General features: G+C 39.1%; 2 protein-coding genes across 2 annotated transcripts in view; one reads left to right on the top strand and one right to left on the bottom strand.

The window, feature by feature from the left end:
- Positions 1 to 19,306, top strand: part of LOC125373246 (organic cation transporter protein-like) — a 102,859-nt gene that overhangs the window by 10,274 nt on the left and 73,279 nt on the right. The window lies entirely within an intron of this gene.
- Positions 8,686 to 18,230, bottom strand: LOC124111042 (organic cation transporter protein-like). The gene is made up of 11 exons (XM_046470593.2): positions 17,954 to 18,230; positions 16,236 to 16,470; positions 15,759 to 15,862; positions 15,142 to 15,296; positions 13,341 to 13,509; positions 12,512 to 12,745; positions 11,684 to 11,913; positions 11,237 to 11,418; positions 10,691 to 10,842; positions 9,826 to 9,860; positions 8,686 to 9,553 (listed from the first exon to the last, which is right to left on the bottom strand). Exons 1-11 carry the CDS (start codon positions 18,100 to 18,102, stop codon positions 9,450 to 9,452), a joined length of 1,749 nt encoding a protein of 582 aa, XP_046326549.2. The 5' UTR covers positions 18,103 to 18,230; the 3' UTR covers positions 8,686 to 9,449.

Raw genomic sequence — 19,306 nt, 5'->3', positions numbered from 1 at the left:
TTTATATGTTAATGGTTTTTCATGTCTGGGACTACCAAAATGTTGGTGATGAAAATATTTTTTTGTATCAATTTCAGGAAAGACTTAAAGATGTTGCCTCTCAAAATTGGTTTGCAAAATTGTCTGCTTCCAAATATTTATCTCATTATTCAAATGTTAAATCTTTGCTGAATGTAGAAAAATATATTGATTCTTTGCAGGATAAATCTCTCAGAAGAACCTTTTGTAAATTTAGGATTAGCTTACATAACTTTAATGTTCAGTTTCTACGTAAAAACCCCTCAGATAATGAAAATAGTGTATGTAGATATTGTAACAAGGGTTGTATTGAAAATGAAGATCATGTCTTTTTCACTTGTGATTATAACCAGACTTTACGGAAACATTATATTACTCAACTACAGGATATGTATGACAGTTACCTGTCACTTCCAAATATTCTTAACTGCAAAAATGTTAATGTAATTAAACTGACTTCTGTATACCTGTATAAGATATTTAAATCTAGAAAAACGTGACTAAATTAATATTGTACTGACATTGTAATATAGGCCATATGGCCCACATTACGGAATAAATCTGTCTGTCTGTCTGAATAGATAGTAGCCCGTCGTTGGGGGAAAACGGACTGCTATCAAGTAACAGTTGCCCGTAGATTTCTCTTTACATGCGGGCACTTTTATGAAAATTCTATCCTTTTTAGCTATAATACTTTAAACGTTCACATTTAGTGCATTATACAATGTATATTCCATTGTTAACGCCACGCCCAATGTGTTCCTGCTGACCAAATATGACACCGTATACGGCAACAAAAAACACCATTACGAATAAAACGCTTCTGAACTTGCGTAGCGGATATACATGTAAGACATTTGGGATGCAGAAGGTATGAAGAGTTCCTTGAAGATTTCATTTAAGGCCTCAGTAAAGTGTTACATGTGTTTGTTTTCGCGAAAACAATACGTCGATGCGATTATGTGTAGTCATTACATGTAAATACCACCTCATAAATTTACCAGAGGTGGTCATATATTAGTGAAATGTACATGCAATACGTAACCTCATTTCATTCTTTGTATCACAAGGTCAGTTTTAGTTCATATGCATAACCTTTGTCTTAACGATTTAAACACATTCAGAAGCACGTCTCGTTTGTGTATGCAACTATTAAAGGCGTTATAAAAACGGATATTAACATCGTTGCCCATGTCACTTTTCTTCCAAATGTGTATTGATATCTCATAAACCTATATAATACCAATGATTATTACTGACATTACATGTTAGGTTTTTTCATAATTTACTTGGATCGTGTCAATTTTGTAACTGGGCATGGAACCGAGTGCTTTCAGCGTTTTGACTGTGTCATCCTAAGCCTTTTGTTGACAAGACCAGCCATATCCCATGTCACAATGGTACCAAGATAGTCACCTGCCCAGACTGTCACTCGCTATTAGTACTCTCTAGTTATTGTGTCAAGTCCATGTATTTTTCATAGCTGATTACGACAAGCTGGTGAGTGCCCAGTGGCTTCAGCTGCGAATAAATGTAACTACGAAAATGGACAGCTCCTCCGTAACCTTTTTCTTTCCTAATACATTTAAACTGGTTACGTTTCTAGTTAACTAGTTATATGAACGTCAGGTTTGACATTATTCTTGTTGGGGAATCATGCATGCAACATAACATATTAAAAAAAACGATTGAAAAATGTTTTTGTAACTCCTGAATCAAAATATTACTTGTGGTTTTTGAAGCATGGTTTACACTGTTCCCTTTGATGACTTGACCTTGCATAGATGTCAGTAACAGTTTTCAAATTTAGATTCTGCCTGATTAGTGATAAGGCTTAGAATAGTTAACCCAGTGTCATCACTGATTATCAGTGATCCGTTTATATAATGTTCACCGATATTTTGCCTTTTACGCCCAATAGATTGTGGTTTGTAGAATAATCGAGACTGGTTATTCTCTGTCGTTGACGTTTTATGTTTTGAAGGCCCCGTGATATAGATGGAATAAGGCATAAGTATCATACATTTCTACATCTACTTTCTAACAACTGTATATACAGAACCAGGTCACCTACACATGCGTGTTTAACGCTATGCATAAATAAATGTTTATAGACAACTGACGAGGCATAAAGTGTACCGACCGAGATATGATATTTGGGGTATGTGCTTAGGCGCATCTTTATTTTATACAATGTCTTTATGTATTTTTTCACCTTCTTACGTATGTATACTCACATCTACTCGCTAGTAACTCCTTATAACAAATACGACACGGTTCCCGTGTGGGCGAGGCGTTACTGTTGTGAAGTATGCATAATTGACTTTCACTTTGTGTGAGTTCATTGGAGTACGAACCTTCATAGAGTGAGTGCCAAGCTCCGACGTTCATACAGTTTGGCCCTCACTCTATGAAGGTTCATACTCCATTGAACTCACATAAAGTTAAGGTCACTTCTTAAATGTTCTTTAAAGTATGTATGGAACTGTCAAGACATGTCTTCAGACTGATGGTATCAAAACTCATTTCCCCCCACTTCTTTCAGTCTTCGCCAAGGATGTATTTTGATCCCTCTGCTGTTGATCTTTCTGCTTTAGCGAACGTGTAAATGATCTGAATTCTGCATGTAGTCACGACACTTTGTTGCTCAGGTATTTACTTTTCGTGTTTGTAGATGATTTTGTAAATGTTTAATCACCGATGCTGGCCTTCAAGGGCAATATGATGTCATTGTAGATCAGAACTACATTTCAGGAACAAATGTCCTTGTATTCAGAAATAGGCAATCTTTGATTGTGTGCGTGGAAGCCTTTAAGCCTGCTACTTATGATAGATATATAAAGTAAATGTTTTCATCTGTATTATATGGTCTAAGGCTGGTCAAATTTAATTTAGATATCTTGGGTTAATGATTACATCTGTATAAAAAGGTCGAATGTTTGTCAAAATTAGTTTGTAAAACTCTTGGTTCAATATTTCCATCTGCATTAAAGTGGAATGTTGTTGAAGACATTGTCATACAAACAGGCACAGCATATATGCCAAAATATGGTGTATTTGAACAATATTAACAATTATCTGTTAGTACAGCATCTGAATTGTTTTATAGTAAAATTGCCCCAATATCACTGTATAGCTCTGAGGTTATTGGAACAGTGCATGTAAAGTTCTAACCTTTTTAGAGGTGGAAAAAGTATGTGTCAAATATAGCCATTCTCTATGAAACAGGGCTTATTTGCATGTTTGTGTGCAGTCCGTTGAGAATAATTACATAATGTTTAAGGCTGTTAAGAAAAGCAATTGACACTGATATCATTAACAATAGTGCTGGAACGTTTGGCGAAAAAAGCATTATAAAGTAATATATTGTTTTCTCTTTGGTTTTTCACAAGATGTCGGTGATACGAAAATATTTTCTTATACATCTAGTCAAAGAGTCAGGGATATGTACACTCAAACCTAGTATGATTAAAATACACATGTTCGTCAAAGTTTTCAAATAATCATTGTCATTTCAAATTATCTCTCTTAGAACCTGAAATGCACTTCACACATTCAAATGATAAAGCTTTAATAAGAGCCTCCTGTTACTACCGAATTTCACTCGGTACTGTAAGACAGCGCAGTGGTATATTCCAGTTCACTATTTACAAATTGAATTCTGACACGTGGCTACAATATATTTGAAAGTTCAAATATAATCCAGAACATAGGGCCGAACCACTATTAATAAAATAAACTCGTGTTTAGTCGTAATTGGGACATCTGTTGGTACACTGAACCATTGTGGGGAAATCGCTGTAAGTATTGTGTAATATAATCACAGTGCAAAATGGTTGGTTGGTTGGTTTGTTGTTTAACAAACCATCTGCACTCTGCAATATTCCAGCTATATGACGGCGGTCTGTAAATAATCGAGTCTGGACCAGACAATCCAGTGATTGATATCATGAGCAAAATGGTAATGAAATCATACCGCGTACACTAAATCACCATTTCCAGATACGTGAAGGTCGCCAAGGACGCTAATTAACACCTTGACAATATGGCTTTGCATAGTATATGTGCAGCGAACAACTGACAGTGAATTCGATAACAGTTTTCAACCCCTTGTCATCTATATCATGAGAACATTTTGTGATTTTCTTCAATGCAAGCATTTGTTTGCCGAAGATACGTGTCTAGGTGGGACATCCATTGTGAAGAATCCAGGTAGAAGAGACAGCAGTAGCTCAACACATGGGTATTACGTGATGGGTGACACCGGGGTTAGACATCCTGTCACATGTGAAATAATTCCGTTCTACTTCTTGATGTTTGTGGTACGATTGTTATATAGTTGTGATAAATATGGGGTTACGGTCGTTTCCTATGACATTGTCTCAGCATCTATACTGTTTTATGGAACGGTAGGGTTTTCTTAGTAATGTTACTAAGTAAGCAATGGATTCACATACACTGGTCACTTGGGTTGCTTCTTGACCTAGGTCAGACCTGATTGACCTCTTTCTGACTGCCAGGTGATGTGGCAGCAGTTTGATTCTTCAGTAAAATAGTAAAGATACATTGTTGACAACTTTGACTTCGAGCTCCGTTACAGTTTGAATAAAGTTTATTTAAATATAGATGACTTTCAAATTCGGCATTCTCAGCTGTGTAGTTACAAACTGAACTAAAAATGTACCCTTATTTTGGCTGCACCGTTGTACACTGTGAATACGATGACATGAATCACCTCTTCGTCTTCAGAATCTCTACAGAACGATAAATGGCACAAGGTATTTTATGTGACATTATTTTATATTTCACGGCGTGATACAGAAAACCCTGTATTGGATACCAGGCAAAGCAGGTGCCCTTTATCCTTTGCTTGTTGTGGGACGCCGTTCCCGACGCCATGGTAGAGTTCTTATGATGTGAGCTCAGAATGTTAGGATATCATATGCAGCAAGGAACAGTGTAGGGATTTATACTGTGCAGCTTTCCACCGGACGTTTATTAGTTTAAGTGAGAAAAAAATGTAAAATACTTCTCGTGAACCATATTATAATTATTCTGACTAAATATATGATCAAATCTTTTACAATACAGCATCCCTGTGAACCTTAAGACATTGTGACAACACATACACACTAAACACGTGTATTCTTATCCAAGTGTGTGAAATAAAGGTATTAACCATGATACTCCATTTCTTTATCATGTAAAATTTAAATATATCTGGAAAAAACAAAAGACCAACCTTGAAAATTTATCTTCGACTGAAACACGGACAATTTATGAAGAATATGTCGTGGCTTGGCCGCTGGAACAAAACAGTGATTGATATTATGTTTTGGTTGTTTATTGTTTAACGCCGCACTCAGCGACATTCCAGCTATATGACGGCCGTCTGTAAACAATCGTGTCTGGACCAAACAATCCAGTTAATGACATCATGACCACCGAGCCAGATCACCCGCTGCCGATATACATCTATTACGACAAGCATAGTCGCCTTTTACGGCAAGCATGGGTTGCTGAAGACCTATTCTAACCCGGATCTTCACGGACAGGTTGATATTATGAACAACATCTCTCGCCATCAACGTAAGATGACATGCAACTAAAAAGTTATTGGAGGTTGATTCTAGTCTGAAATTCTCACGGGGTCTTCAAGTTATGGGGCTTCACAATTCATATTGGGAATTGAAACTTTCAAGATATAAATTTACTGAAATAATTCAAGATCAACCTTCTCGTAAAAACGATTTGTGGGATCTGTTCATAAGGTGCCGTGATTTATTGCTGATGAACTTCCTGTTTTGGGATAAAAGAATTATTGTATTTTGGCCTCAATAGTCCACTGAAACATGAAACTATACCGTCATACCAGATACTCCTGTCGCATAAATGTAAACAAACCTTCGTCACCTATGGATCTGTGGTGAATTGTTTTTTGTGAATTAAAAAACCCACCTTTTTGAAATGTCTATGACAGTGATCATTTTGAAGATTAGAATATGAAACAAATCCGTTTCAACACTTGCATTATCATTTGCCGACCAGTGATGTGATGTGTATTCCTCATATTTCATCTATCCGTGAAGTTACGGTTGATAGTTATTCTAACCTTAAAAGGTGGAACATATGTTAGTGTATCCTGTGTTTGCATTTTACAACCTTTCCTCTCGTTCCATCAAAGTGGAGATAATCTGGTGCAATCAAAGTTGTTGCAGATGTACCAGTATGCCAACTTGGGTGCTTGATGGCGTTACCCATCAACATCGCCTTTATCCTCATCACAACCAAATGTTAACAAATTCTGTCAGTTAATGATATATATGTGGTTGTACAGAAACTATGATAAATGTATATCTATGTTTATTTATTGGAGGATTGACTATGGATTTGTTTCTCGGTTCAGTGAGGTATGAATTGAAAAACCGATGTGCTTATAATTAAATTCGACAACGAAAACATGTGTTATCTACAATGGTTCAACCGAAAACAGTTGTATATATCACAGCAGACAAAAATGACGCGATTGATAAACATTCAAGGTGTAGGCATACATACTGTGGCCCGGCATGAATCTGGTAATTGTTTAATTTATGTACATAACTTGACACGCCTACAAACTCAGTAGCCAAACAAAGTTTATTGGACCTGTCAATCAAGCCAAAAGACGGGACTGCAACTGTAAGACTGTAACGAACCGGAACAAATATGTCCTGGTTTCAAATGACATGTTCAGATACCGCCATATTCAAAACAATAGTTCCCTGAGAAGGGGATCACTCGAAAAAAGCAGGCGAGCGAGCCTGCACGTTTGCTGTTTCATTCATTGTCGGCCTTCAGTCTTAAAGGGTAGTTAGTACAATAAATATGCATGAACTGCGGGAAAAGTCCTGTGCATGATGATACACGTGAGCAGAAAGGGAATTCTCTCGACTGTAATATTTGAATTCCCCTACATTCCGTAGTGATATAATTAGTCCGCTACGGTGGGCCTGGCTTATTTCGGAAAATGAATGCAATAACACGTGACCAATTCAGCTAATCCGAATGCTGGAATAACAATATACAAACGAAAATTTAATTATCATGCTATGAAACTAATAAACTATAACATTTTTAACACAACCAAGACTATGTACTGTAAACCTTTAGGCTCATCAGTATCACGAATAAAGATTGATTGATTAGTAGTGAACAACGGAGAGGTGATGCTGACCATCGATAATCGACTGTAAACTTCTCCGCCCTTTTTCCTAATTTAGGCAAGAAAACTTTCTAATGAAGTCGATGATAGTCGAGTAAAGCGAGTAGCCTCCCTTAGATTAACAGTGATCGTCTGGAGTCTCGTCGCTGACTTAATCAAGGTTCTGGTGTTACAGCTATCTCTGTTATCCAGAATGTCAACAAGATCTTCTTCTGATAAAACGTCAAACCGTGAAATGCAACCGGAAGCATTTTTTTTCTAGTAGACGAGAGTCAACATTCATCACGTGGAAGGTCAATACTGATTATGTGACGGATCAATATTCGAGGTCACTGTCACTCACATGATTTGGGAGTCCAGATCGAAATGTATTGTTTCTTCACTGGTCACGCATTAAGCACTGGAATTGGAAGATTCTGAATAGAAGTGTTACAAATTTCAATGTAGCCCCCCAAATCATGTGACCTACATTGACCTCGAATATTGATTGATATTGATCTGTATTGACCTGTCAAGTGATGAATATTGAGTTCCTAGTTATGGTTTTCTGCCGCTTTTAGCAATATTCCAGCAATATCACGGCGGGTGACACCTGAAATTGGCTTCACACATGTGAATCAAACCTCGGTCTTCGGCGTGACGAGCTTCAACCACTAGGCTACCCCACCGCCCCTGATGAATACTGATTCGCCTGCCACAAAATAAGATGGCGTCTGGTATGCTTACATATTACGGTTGGCAACTACATTACTGATATGAAGCAGAGGACGGTTTTATAGCTTCATGAACTTTAAAAATAATTTTTTGTATAACAAAACGAATGTTTTCTTTTGACGAGGTCAATACGCGGAAACAAGGGCCCTCGGACCTGACCCCCTCGCATAGTGCCTCGTCGAGAGTAATTATTTGTCTAATAATGCATCTTGACTGAGCTCTTTTATAGAATGAATAAATCATGATCATTTGATGATAGTTGACCTTCAGTTTCCGAAATCCCGGCTGTGTAATTGAACTAATGACTTTTTTATTTTGGCTGCACCTTTGTGACATGAAGCAATTATTATTCCTCAGAAAAACTAGTAACACAATATATCAGATGTGATAATTAAATAATAATTAACATCTCACATCGTGATACAGAACATCCCAGAGCATACCAGCAAAATAGATGTCCTGTATCCTAGGCCTGTTGTATGACTCGACACAATAATAAAGGATGGTTTGTAATGTGTGACCTGATTGATTGTATGTCATTGTTCCTGACGCCGTTGTAGAGTTCTTATGATGTCAGCTTAACAGGATGTTAGGATGTCATATGTAGCAAAGAAAAGTGTAGGAAATTATACCGCACAGCTTTGCAACCGGACGTTCTTTACGTTTTAGAGAGTAAAAAGTGCTAAAGTACTTCTATTTTGTATCGTGAACCATATTATGTTAATTTTAACAGCATACACAATACATTGTGACAATACATGAACACATTTATTCTTTTCCAAGTGTGAAATACAGGCAGTAAACCATAACAAGCAGTCCAATTTACATGTCACGTGTAGGGCATGCATCTGGACAACAATACTGGAACAGGGAAAGATTATTAAGTATATCAATATCTGTGTACATACGCCAAAGCAGTCTGAGAACAGGATACATAGAAGCAATCTGCTATAAACTATATATTGATGATGATATTGCATGCTGTTTTTCATTTTCTACTTGTCTATATTGACTTTCGCTTTATAGTTGTTTGTGTGTCTGTTGATTAACGCCGAAAACAACAATAATCAAGCCATATGACGGCGAACTGTAATGAATCGAATATTGAACAGAAAAAGCAGTGAGTGATATCATGAGCAACAACCCACGCCATCGGGACACGCAGACATGCAACCAACCACGTCACCGAGCCTGACCATTCGGTCAACTTATTCGCCGCGTAAGACAAGTACAGAATATTGGAAACAAATTCTTCCCTGAAATTCTCACCGGGTCTAAAAGTTATGATACGAGTGTGTGTAGACCTTCTTTTTCATTTGTCACGACAAAGACAATTACGGTTAACATAATGTCTATACGTAAACCTTCGAAAACACTGTAAAAATAATCATTAAAAAAGTTTTCAAACTAAACATCATTCCCATCTTTTTCTTCACACCTTTGTGATAAGAATACTGATTACATACACGATTATCAGTGACGTTGACTTTAAAAATGCACATCAAGACCAACATCAACTATTGACTGGAGCTATTGGTTGTCTGTTTTGAGGGTGATGATTCTCCTCCACGTCTGTGGTATCAGCCATTGCAAGCAAAGAAAGGCCTTGTTGCTTTTCTGTAAAAAAACAAATTGTACATATTTCAACAAAGTTAATGGTCGCCACTAGCTTTAATATTCATATATGATGTTTAAACTTTCGTAATAATATGAACGTGATTGATATACCTCGAATCGATATTTGGAAATCTATTGATAAGGTGTCCATGATTTATTCCGATGAAATTTCATTTTTGATGAAGAATTATCGTATGTGTGCCTCGACAGTCCATTGACACACGAAACTATACTTTCATACAATATGACTATCTCAAAGAATATAAACATACCTTCTTGGTTTGTGGACCTGTGTGTAATGGGTTTTCTGTGGATATAACATAGCCAATGTTAAAAAAAATAAATATATATGACAGGGATCATTTAGAAATATGTTTAATGTTTATTCTAAACATGAGTAGTGTAAATTGTTCCAAAGCTCATGCGTTTACACTGTTTCCTTCTTCCCTTCCTAGACCGCCTCCGTGGTCTAATGGTAGAGCGTCCGCCCGGAGAGCGGAAGGTCCGGGGTTCGATCCCCAGCCGCGTCATACCAAAAGACGTTAAAAGATGGTACTTGTTGTAACCCTGTCTGGCGCTCGGCATTAAGGGGCTAAAACAAGGACTGGTCGGCTCGGAGTCAGTATACTGTGTCTGAGTGGGGTATTCATGTTAAACTGCGGCATGGTATCTCTGTGTGCTAGCACTATAAATCGGCATAAGTCCGGACTAGTACAAGCAGCCACACACACACACACATACACGTGCATGTACGTCGCTATATAAGTGCAATAATCTTGGACGCGACATTAAACCCCATTTCACCTCACCTCACCTCTTTTCTTCCTTTTCATTAACGTGGAGAAAATCTGGTGCAATCAAAGTGTTGCATATGTACATGTATGTCAACTTGGTGCTGGAGGTAATGAGGTTCCGATGTCCCCTTCAATGTACCTGATTACAACGAGTTTGCGAGCGAAATATCTAAACTACCACAGCACAAATGTTTACACATTCTGTCAACTAATGTGATTGTACAGTAACTATGCGGATTGTTTGTTGTTTGGCCTCATCAGTATCATGAATATAGATTGATTGATTAGTAGTTAACAACAGAGAGGTGATGCCTCCCTTTTTCCTGAACTACGATATTGTTACCTGCCAAACTTGATCCCGTCCTCAATGGTCTCCGGAAGGTCTCTGTTGAGTGTTTCCGGCAGGAGTAAGGACAAAAGACCTGCCAGGACGGCCAGACCGCCAAACATTAAAAGTGGCAGGGCGCGGCCAAAGTCCCCGCCAACCAACTTGCCCTGTTAATTGAGTAATTGAGAATGGTTAAACAGTGTCCATGTAACCAAATTAAATGAGTACCAGAATTATTACAGCAATTATGACGGTATGACAATCGAATATAACCCTTTCACTTCAAACAAAATGTAGATTCAGTTCATGTGGTCAAGAGTGATCAAAAGTATATTTTTTATGCAAATATGCTACACGTCAAACAAATGGGCTTGAATTCAAATGGTTGAATAAACTTGGACATAGAAACTACAGCTAGAGTGACGAAATTTTATTTTTGGGTTGAATACTCGCTCACCCGCTTAAATTATAACTATGTTCTCCAGTTTAGTAACTCAAACATGAGTCACACTTCGTACGTTTGGACATGGATGGCACGGATTATCTGCTTGCAATACGTACCCAGTCTGCTATATACGGTGCTATCATGCCTCCTACCCGGGCAAAGGAGGAACTGGCGCCGGTGGCGGAGTGGCGGATGACAGTGGGGAACAGCTCTGAGGAGAAGATGTAGATGATTGCAAAGCCTGCTGTTGCCCCAAGCTTCCCTATCATAGCCAGCAGCACAGTGACCCACTGTAAAGCTACAATGCGAAACGCTTTGTAAATACTTTCAATACATTCAGTAAGTTGTAAACGACAACAGTATCATGACATGGACGTTTGGTGAGAAATAAAAGTTCAAGCTTCAAACTTCAAGCATGGCAAAAACACCTAGAATTTGACACTTGATATACTCATCGCTTGACAGGCTTCGCGTTCAATGGCAAAGATGCGCCATTGAGGCGCTTTGAAAGGGAATTAGTGTACCGGTTTTACATAGAGAGAGGTAAATCCATGTCTACATACAATGATCAGCATATAGGATGGTGAAGATGGTGAGAATGCAGGACACTCCTCCTACTAACATAGATGCACAGTGCATGACCTTTCTCCCCAGTTTGTTGAGCAGTCCCAATACAAAAGCACAGGCCGGTAATTCCACCAGGCCTACCAGCAGGAAGTTGAGGTGGAGGCTGCCTGCCCCAAGGTTGTCAGAGTTGAGGGACAGGCCGTAGTACACCATGCTGGCCACCATCCTTGATGCAAGTTTCAAAGATGTAGTATATGGGTTTGTTTGTTGGTTGGTTTGTTGTTTTACGCCGCACTCAGCAATATTCCAGCTATATGACGGCGGTCTGTAAATAATCGAGTCTGGACCAGACAATCCAGCGATTGACATCATGAACATCGATCCACGCAATTGGGATCGATGATATGCATCAACCAAGTCAGCGAGCCTGACCACCCGATCCCGTTAGTCGCCTTTTACGACAAGCATGGTCGCCTCTTACGGCAAGCATGGGTTGCTAAAGGCCTATTCTACCCCGGATCTTCACGGGTCTGTCACGGGTCTGTAGTATATGGGATCCTTATTTCCTTGAGAGTGTACAACACACTCTTGGTTATCGCAGTTTCACCCATTTGCATATTAACATAACCGTTAAACTACATATGCTCCTTGATATTTCCCTTAAGTTGATAAAGAGAAGAATCGATAAACTAAATGACAATAGACACGTTCAGATGACATGAACATGCGCGATGCATGACATAATGATGGCATTAAAAATTGTTATTTGTAAATATAATTTCTATCATTACAATGAGAAATAAAATGGCCGAATACCACATTACCAGTTAAAAAATATAATGAGAGTTCGTGTACACATGACTGGAGTGGTGAAGAGATGAAAGAAGCTGCCCTTGGGTTTGTTGTCATCATGTGTTTCAGCATCTGTCTTCTCTTGCTGTTCAAACAGGTTTTCAGGTAACTTGACTTTGTTCACGTCTGCTGCGCGACGAATGATCACTTCCGCTTCCTGATACCGGAACTCGTTCATCAGCCATCTTGGAGATTCTGGAATGAGCCTGTAAAGAAGATCAAATATTCTTCTTAAGATGAATCAAATACCTGTCATAACCCAACCACTAAAACATTTCACATATGCATTGTTTGTTTGTTTGGGTGTTTGTTTGGTTTAACACCGCACTCAACAATATTCCAGCTATACGACGGCAGTCTGTAAATAAACGAGTCTGGTCCAGACAATACAGTGATTGACAACATGACCATCGATCCACGCAATTGAGATCGTTGGCATGCATCAACTAAGTCAGCGAGCCTGACCACCCGATCCCGTTAGTCGCCTCTAACGTGTAAGCATAGTCGCCTTTTACGGCAAGCATGGGTTGCTGAAGACCTATTCTACCCCGGATCTTCACGGGTCTTTCACCTATGCCATTGCAAACTTTCCTTCAACAAATGAAAAGAAATTATTGGGGTGCTTTACAGTATAACATAAGGCCAATTATCTCAATTCAGTTATTAGCTTAAGGATATTTATCTGACGGTGTTTTTGCAGAAGGTGTATTATCTTTTATGGTTTACATTCAGGTTAGAACATTTTGAAAGTTCAGCTCTTGGAGCTATAAATAAATAGCTAACACACTATTTAACACTGACCACCAGTAAATGAGGAAGAAGGCGATAGGGATGGACATGGCTAGCTCCAGCGTATGCCAGTCTCGGATGAAGTAGGCAACTCCGGACAACATCGTCATGCCAAGTGCGAAGAACACCTCGATAATTATCCCCGTCCATACACGCTTAGAGGGACCTACTATCTCCATACCTATTAATATATTAGAGTAAAATTCATTTTGGTATTTCAAAGTTACTCGTTTCTCAGAAAACAAATACCCATGCGACTTTGTTGTTCCACATTATTACTGCATGTTCTAATTACAAATGCCGACAACATTGGTGAAGTATTTTATACTGTTTGAACTGCAACGGTACTTTTATCTCGAATTGTCTGTATCATATATAACACAACCATGCATTTGGACAACTAGCTGGTGGTACAGCTGGTTGTAGGGCTTGTGAGTGTTGAAGGCCACACCAGCAATTTTGCAATTATTGGCGAGGGTAAAAGATAGGGATGCAGTGATGGTACTGATTGTGGTAGAGTTGATTAAAGGTAGTATAGTGGATAGTGATGATCACGATCCATGCTTAGAATCCTGCCAGATCACTCAGATCACAACAGACAGACCTCCTGATCGTATTGAAGACAAAAACTTCCTCCTGTCAGGCAAATGGAGCAAGCTGCCTCGGGGCATAAAGTCTTCTCTGCTACAATCTGTTACATTGCAGCTGAAGACAAGCAAACTGACAGCGTCCCGAGCCTGCATGTACGCTTAGAACATATTTATGAGCTATATAAATGGACTAGTATGGTATTATTATTATTAGTAGTAGTACCAGTGCTTTTTTCAACCCTTAATGTCGAGCGCCAGACAGGGTAATAAGTACCATCTTTAAACGTCTTTCGGTATAACGCGGCCGGGGATTGAACCTTCCGCTCCCCTGCCAGACGCTCTACCATCAGCCAATGGAGGCTGTCCGAAGTGGCAATGAATGTTTCAGGCGGATGAAGTTGAAGTGAAAGATCAAGAGAAAATGGTAGACGGGGTTGTAGTTGTAAAGGTTGGAGTAGGTGTATTAACTGTGGTAGTCGTAGTGGATTTCGTACGAGTAGATGTAGGCAAGGGACTTAACTGATCATAGACCAGTTTCCGCTCTAAGTAGGTTGGAATTCCTTGCCTCGATCGTAGCATGGCTATTAGTTATGGCCCTTCTGTGTCCCCCAGATTTAACATTTCATATCATTTACACTTGCCTCAAACAAAATGGTGGCATCAAGACGATCTGAATCAGAATCTAAATTATAATAAAACGAGTCTTACCTCGCAAGTACATCAAATCACTTGGGTGAGTGAGTTGTATATAACGCCTCTTTTGTACCCATATGGAGAATCGAAAACGGGTATTGGGCGTGACTAGTGAACGCTTTTACCACTAGGCTAATCCATCGCACTTGAGCACGTTAATTAAAAAAATGAAAAGATTTTGAAAAAACCTGTCGACACCCAGTTAACGGTACACGTCCTTTAGCAAATCTTGCAATCGAAAGAAATCTGCACGGCAGTCGCCATGTTGTTTATGAACAGGATATCGCTATGCCATTTTAATTGAACTATCCACAGACTCGTTAGGCAAGCCAAGATATCACTTAGTTTGATGGGTGGAGCCTAGTTTGGCAAGGGTGGAAACTGGACTTCAGTTAACAACCTTGTCTCAGGAATATGTAGTATTGCAGACGTTGCGTGTATTGGACGCTGGCAGCTTTGGTAACAGTACACGCCATTCAAGATTCTAGCGTATATATGACCGTATTTTGGGTAATTTGATTATCATGTACCCATTACGAAACAAGTGGTATAGATTCCGGTTGCTGAGGCACCGTTGATAAAGCGTAGGATGACGAACATGACGAAGTTGCTTGACCAGTTGAGGATGATTCCCCCAGCGATGAGGGACACAATTCCCAGATAAAGAGCCTTCTTCCGCCCGATCCTTGCAAAACAAACGGCAAAGAAATGTACAATGTCTATGCACCGGAATTAGGTGAATTACTCACGCGAGTACCGAAGCTAAGCCTGTTATAGTTGGGCGTTATTCAGGAGATCTGGTATACTTTGAACAAAACGTTAAGATCGTTTGGCAATGAAGAAGCCCATGATTATCATGATCGAAACCAAAATACTGAACAAAAGAAGTCAAATGTTTAGAAAATAACCATGTACTGACAACTTTTCAAATGCGAGAGTCTTCGGGGTTTTAGGGAAGCGTATCCTGCCCCACCAGAATGGGGACTAGCATCTTATACAATATTTAAACAGTCAAAACGTATTTTTTCAAGAATTTTCGGATACAATTTATTTTTTTCGATAAATTGCCAGAGCTTTTGTGCAAGTTATAATGTTTACTTCTTTGTTAAACATGTTTATTATTTGACTAAAGATTATATGGACTCACTTGTCGCCCAGGGCTCCAGAAGCAAATGCCCCAAAGAAGCACCCACCCATGAAGATCATCTTTGAGTGAGTTGCGAGTATGGCGTCGTCACACACAAAACTAAACTGAATGAAACAGTACGATCTGTTTACATGGTGTCATTAGGCCGTTCCAGAAGACCTGCATTAAAACAAAACCAGTGCCCCATCACCAGGAATGTGGTTTGTCATAATATTTTCCGTGGGGCCTTGGCAAAGAACTAAATGAAACAGTACGATCTGTCAACATTGTATCATTAACCCGTTCCAGGGGAGTTAAAAAACCATACACAGCACCAGGAATGTGGTTTATCATTATATTTCCCGATAGCCTTGGCAAACAAACCATACGTGCGCTTCAAGTTGAAGTTGTTTAACAGTGTTAAACGTTTTGTTTTTGAGATACGTTTTTAAGTATTGTATAAAGTGATCTCAACGTGTGACTTAGAAAATGGTTTACCTCCATTGAGGCAGTGTACTCGAACACTGACTTGTCATACACCCACTTCTTACAGCCGACCACTGTACGGTTGGCGCCCACAGTGGTGATGTTATCAATGTCACTGTAGATGTGACAACGGTCAAGCTGCAGTTTGCCGTCTCTTTTGACGTAGGGGATGGTAGCGTTGATAAGATGGGCGTGGTTGACAGACTGTACATCGTAGGTGTCGTTGATGTAGCCGGGGATGGCGCACCTGTAGGATAATAGAAAACCTGTAGGACTTCAATTTCCCGTGAAGATCCGGGGTAAAATAGGTCTTCAGGTTACCGGGCATGGCACACCTGTAGGACAACGGACAGAAGATCACCAAGTATTGCGTTAAACTTTAATCACTGCTCAGTGTCACTTAACATGGACACACTTTGGAGATAAATTGTCATTCAAGTCAATGTTATTAGGTTATATAAGCCAAAGTTAGAACACTGCACTGGTCATCGCGGTTCGATGTGACCACACCGATCATGCAGGAAACAAACAAATAGTGGTATTCATGACTAACTGCATACTGTATACTAACTGAAAACTGAGGAAGGATTTAACACAACGTCGCCGTTGTTTCAACAACTTAAATGATCATACCTGCTGTTGTTGAAACCTGCTTCTTTGGATTCTTGCCGTTGTGAATACAAGATTTCAGTTTTTCAAATGGGCCTGTTATGCACATTTTGTCCTGATATAAGTACATGTAAGTCATAATGGGGTATTTGAGGCAATTGCATAATAATTCCTGTTAACACTTCAAATTAAATGTTAACACATCACAATTTAACAAATGATACATAATTATAGGGAAGATCACCTAGCATGTATGGAGTCATCTTCCCGGGGCAAGCGTGTACACTAGCCTATATCAAAACCTAGTATCTACCCTTGCACATCAAGGCCACTTTTCTCGGCTCAACCCTGGCGCCACCTCGCGTAGATCACGAGTTGTGCCCCTTGTAATGAAAACGCGATATCCACTTAGATAGCTGTTCTTATCTCGTAGAGCTTCACAAAGATAGGCGACGACCTAGTCGATCAGATAACGAAAACATTCGCGAATTCATCCCGGGCACAAAAACCTAGGCAATCGTTGGGGGTTTAAAAGAAGAAAAAGACATATTCGTGTCAACCAGTCGTGGATGCCTATTTTGTCAAACGTTCTCAAACATATTTAGCACAGGAAAGTGGGCTTGATGTGGCAAGGGTGGAAACAAGACTTTGATAAAAAGGCTAGTGGACGCTCTTGCCTCTGGAAGACGGTATTTTGTATGTTATATTGGTTATCGAAGCTATGATTGGATATACCTGATTCACGTTCAGTTACAGATAGGCAAAGTGCATTAACCAACATTCAGTAAATGATGTAGTGTAATCTTGATTACAACAGTTTCTGCAACCACAAATGCGTTCTCAATGCAAGGAGTGACAAAAGATATATTACAGCCTTGGACATGTGTATGGACTTGGACAGATATCCTTCAACTACAGCCAATAAAATGCTATTATGTAACAGTTTAACATTCCGGGTGTAAAATGTTGATTCCGAATTTGAATAACTACTCAAGTTGATTAAATAAAGTCAGTACACATTTAAGTATAACCTTTAAAGTTGCTAGAATATTTCATATGCATTACTCAACCATATTCAATGTATGATCATTAAAGTAAACTTGCTCGGTTGACCAACTCACCTGTGTTCTGGAACGTTGAGGAGGAACACGCTGATCATCATCCTGCTACCAAAGGTGAGTCCAGGAAGACACAGGAGAAAGTACACCCATTTCTGATAGCGCCCAAACTCCCCCAGGTGCCGCAGAACATCGTCGAAGTTCAGTCTCATCTTTCAAGGGCTGATCGCGTCCTCGCCTTTTACTGCTTATGCTTTCCCGCACTAAAAATGACACCACAGGTACGACTAACGTCCAACCATGTGCAAGCTGTCTGTCCCCACTTGCATTTAATTAGTTAGGCTGCGAAGCACGCAGAGACATGTCTTGAATGTATTGAAGCATTTCCAGTATGGACTAGAAATACACTGTGTAGCGTGACGTCCAGGCTATATTTACGTGAATGGTCACAATCAAGGATTAATGTAGAGTATATATAACTTAATTAGAGTATAAATTATTTTATCAAAGTGGGTATTGATTTAACAAAGTTCACATATGATCGACATGGCATATAAAATTATGTTTCAAATATTGCCGACATGGCAGATAATTTCACACCCAATCTCGACCTTCGAACTGACCACTTTGTCTTCATCTAGCTTAAAGAGACAAATAGCCAAGCTACAATTATACAACATCAGCCTTTACTTGTCCGTGAGTTTACCAGGGCTTAGATACAGACAATGTGAAGGTGTGCAATTGGTCTCTACACAAGCAATATTAAAAAGTGTAAATATACATTTCATGAAAACTAAATATATTTAATATATTCTACATAAAAAGAAAATATACATATATAATGGATTCTATTTACACAAACCCAAAATTTATGTTATATATTAATCAATCCTCGTTAGGATTCCTGGTTAGATTTTTGACCGCCGCCAAGATCCGGGTTAGAATTGGTCTTCAGCAATCTATGCTTGTCGTAAGAAGCAGGTCATGAGCTAATGGATTGGGTGGTCAGACGCGGTGACTTGGCTGATTGCGTGTCATTGTACATGGCTGTTCGTTATAACAATCACTTTATTGTCTGGTTCAGAGGCAATTATTTTCATCAAACAGTTAATAATTACCCTTATTACAAAAAACAATTTCTCTGTTTTCGAAAGGCACTTATTACAATGTTTAGACCGAAACTAGAACTAAGCCTGGACTCATGGAGCATAGTCGCTCCTTAATGTCTCTGTTATTTCGTTCTTCTCGTCCTCTACTTGAATGAAATTGTGTTACGACCGTCAGCCATTTAGCACAAAGGCCAACGTGGAATTTTGCTTGGATTTCGTAAACCAGCTGTCTGTAATTTGTGCGCCATCGGATGACAAAACTGTGGTATCACTATATTCAAGACCTAAATGGGAGTAATCATATACA

The sequence above is a fragment of the Haliotis rufescens genome, unplaced genomic scaffold (genome assembly GCF_023055435.1).
Source record: "Haliotis rufescens isolate VD_foot unplaced genomic scaffold, xgHalRufe1.0.p SCAF_5, whole genome shotgun sequence".
Classification (NCBI taxonomy): domain Eukaryota; kingdom Metazoa; phylum Mollusca; class Gastropoda; order Lepetellida; family Haliotidae; genus Haliotis; species Haliotis rufescens.
Note: the sequence above shows the minus strand (reverse complement) of the source record. Positions and strands in the feature narration are given on the sequence as shown.

What these genes read in the sequence shown, in the direction of transcription:
- LOC124111042 (XM_046470593.2), bottom strand. Translation starts at nt 18,102, where the DNA reads ATGAGACTGAACTTCGACGATGTTCTGCGGCACCTGGGGGAGTTTGGG. An exon ending in CTCAACGTTCCAGAACACAG is followed by an intron (nt 16,471 to 17,953) that starts GTGAGTTGGTCA and finishes ATTATCCTACAG; the next exon opens with GTGCGCCATCCCCGGCTACA. An exon ending in TACCACTTGTTTCGTAATGG is followed by an intron (nt 13,510 to 15,141) that starts GTACATGATAAT and finishes ATATATTAATAG; the next exon opens with GTATGGAGATAGTAGGTCCC.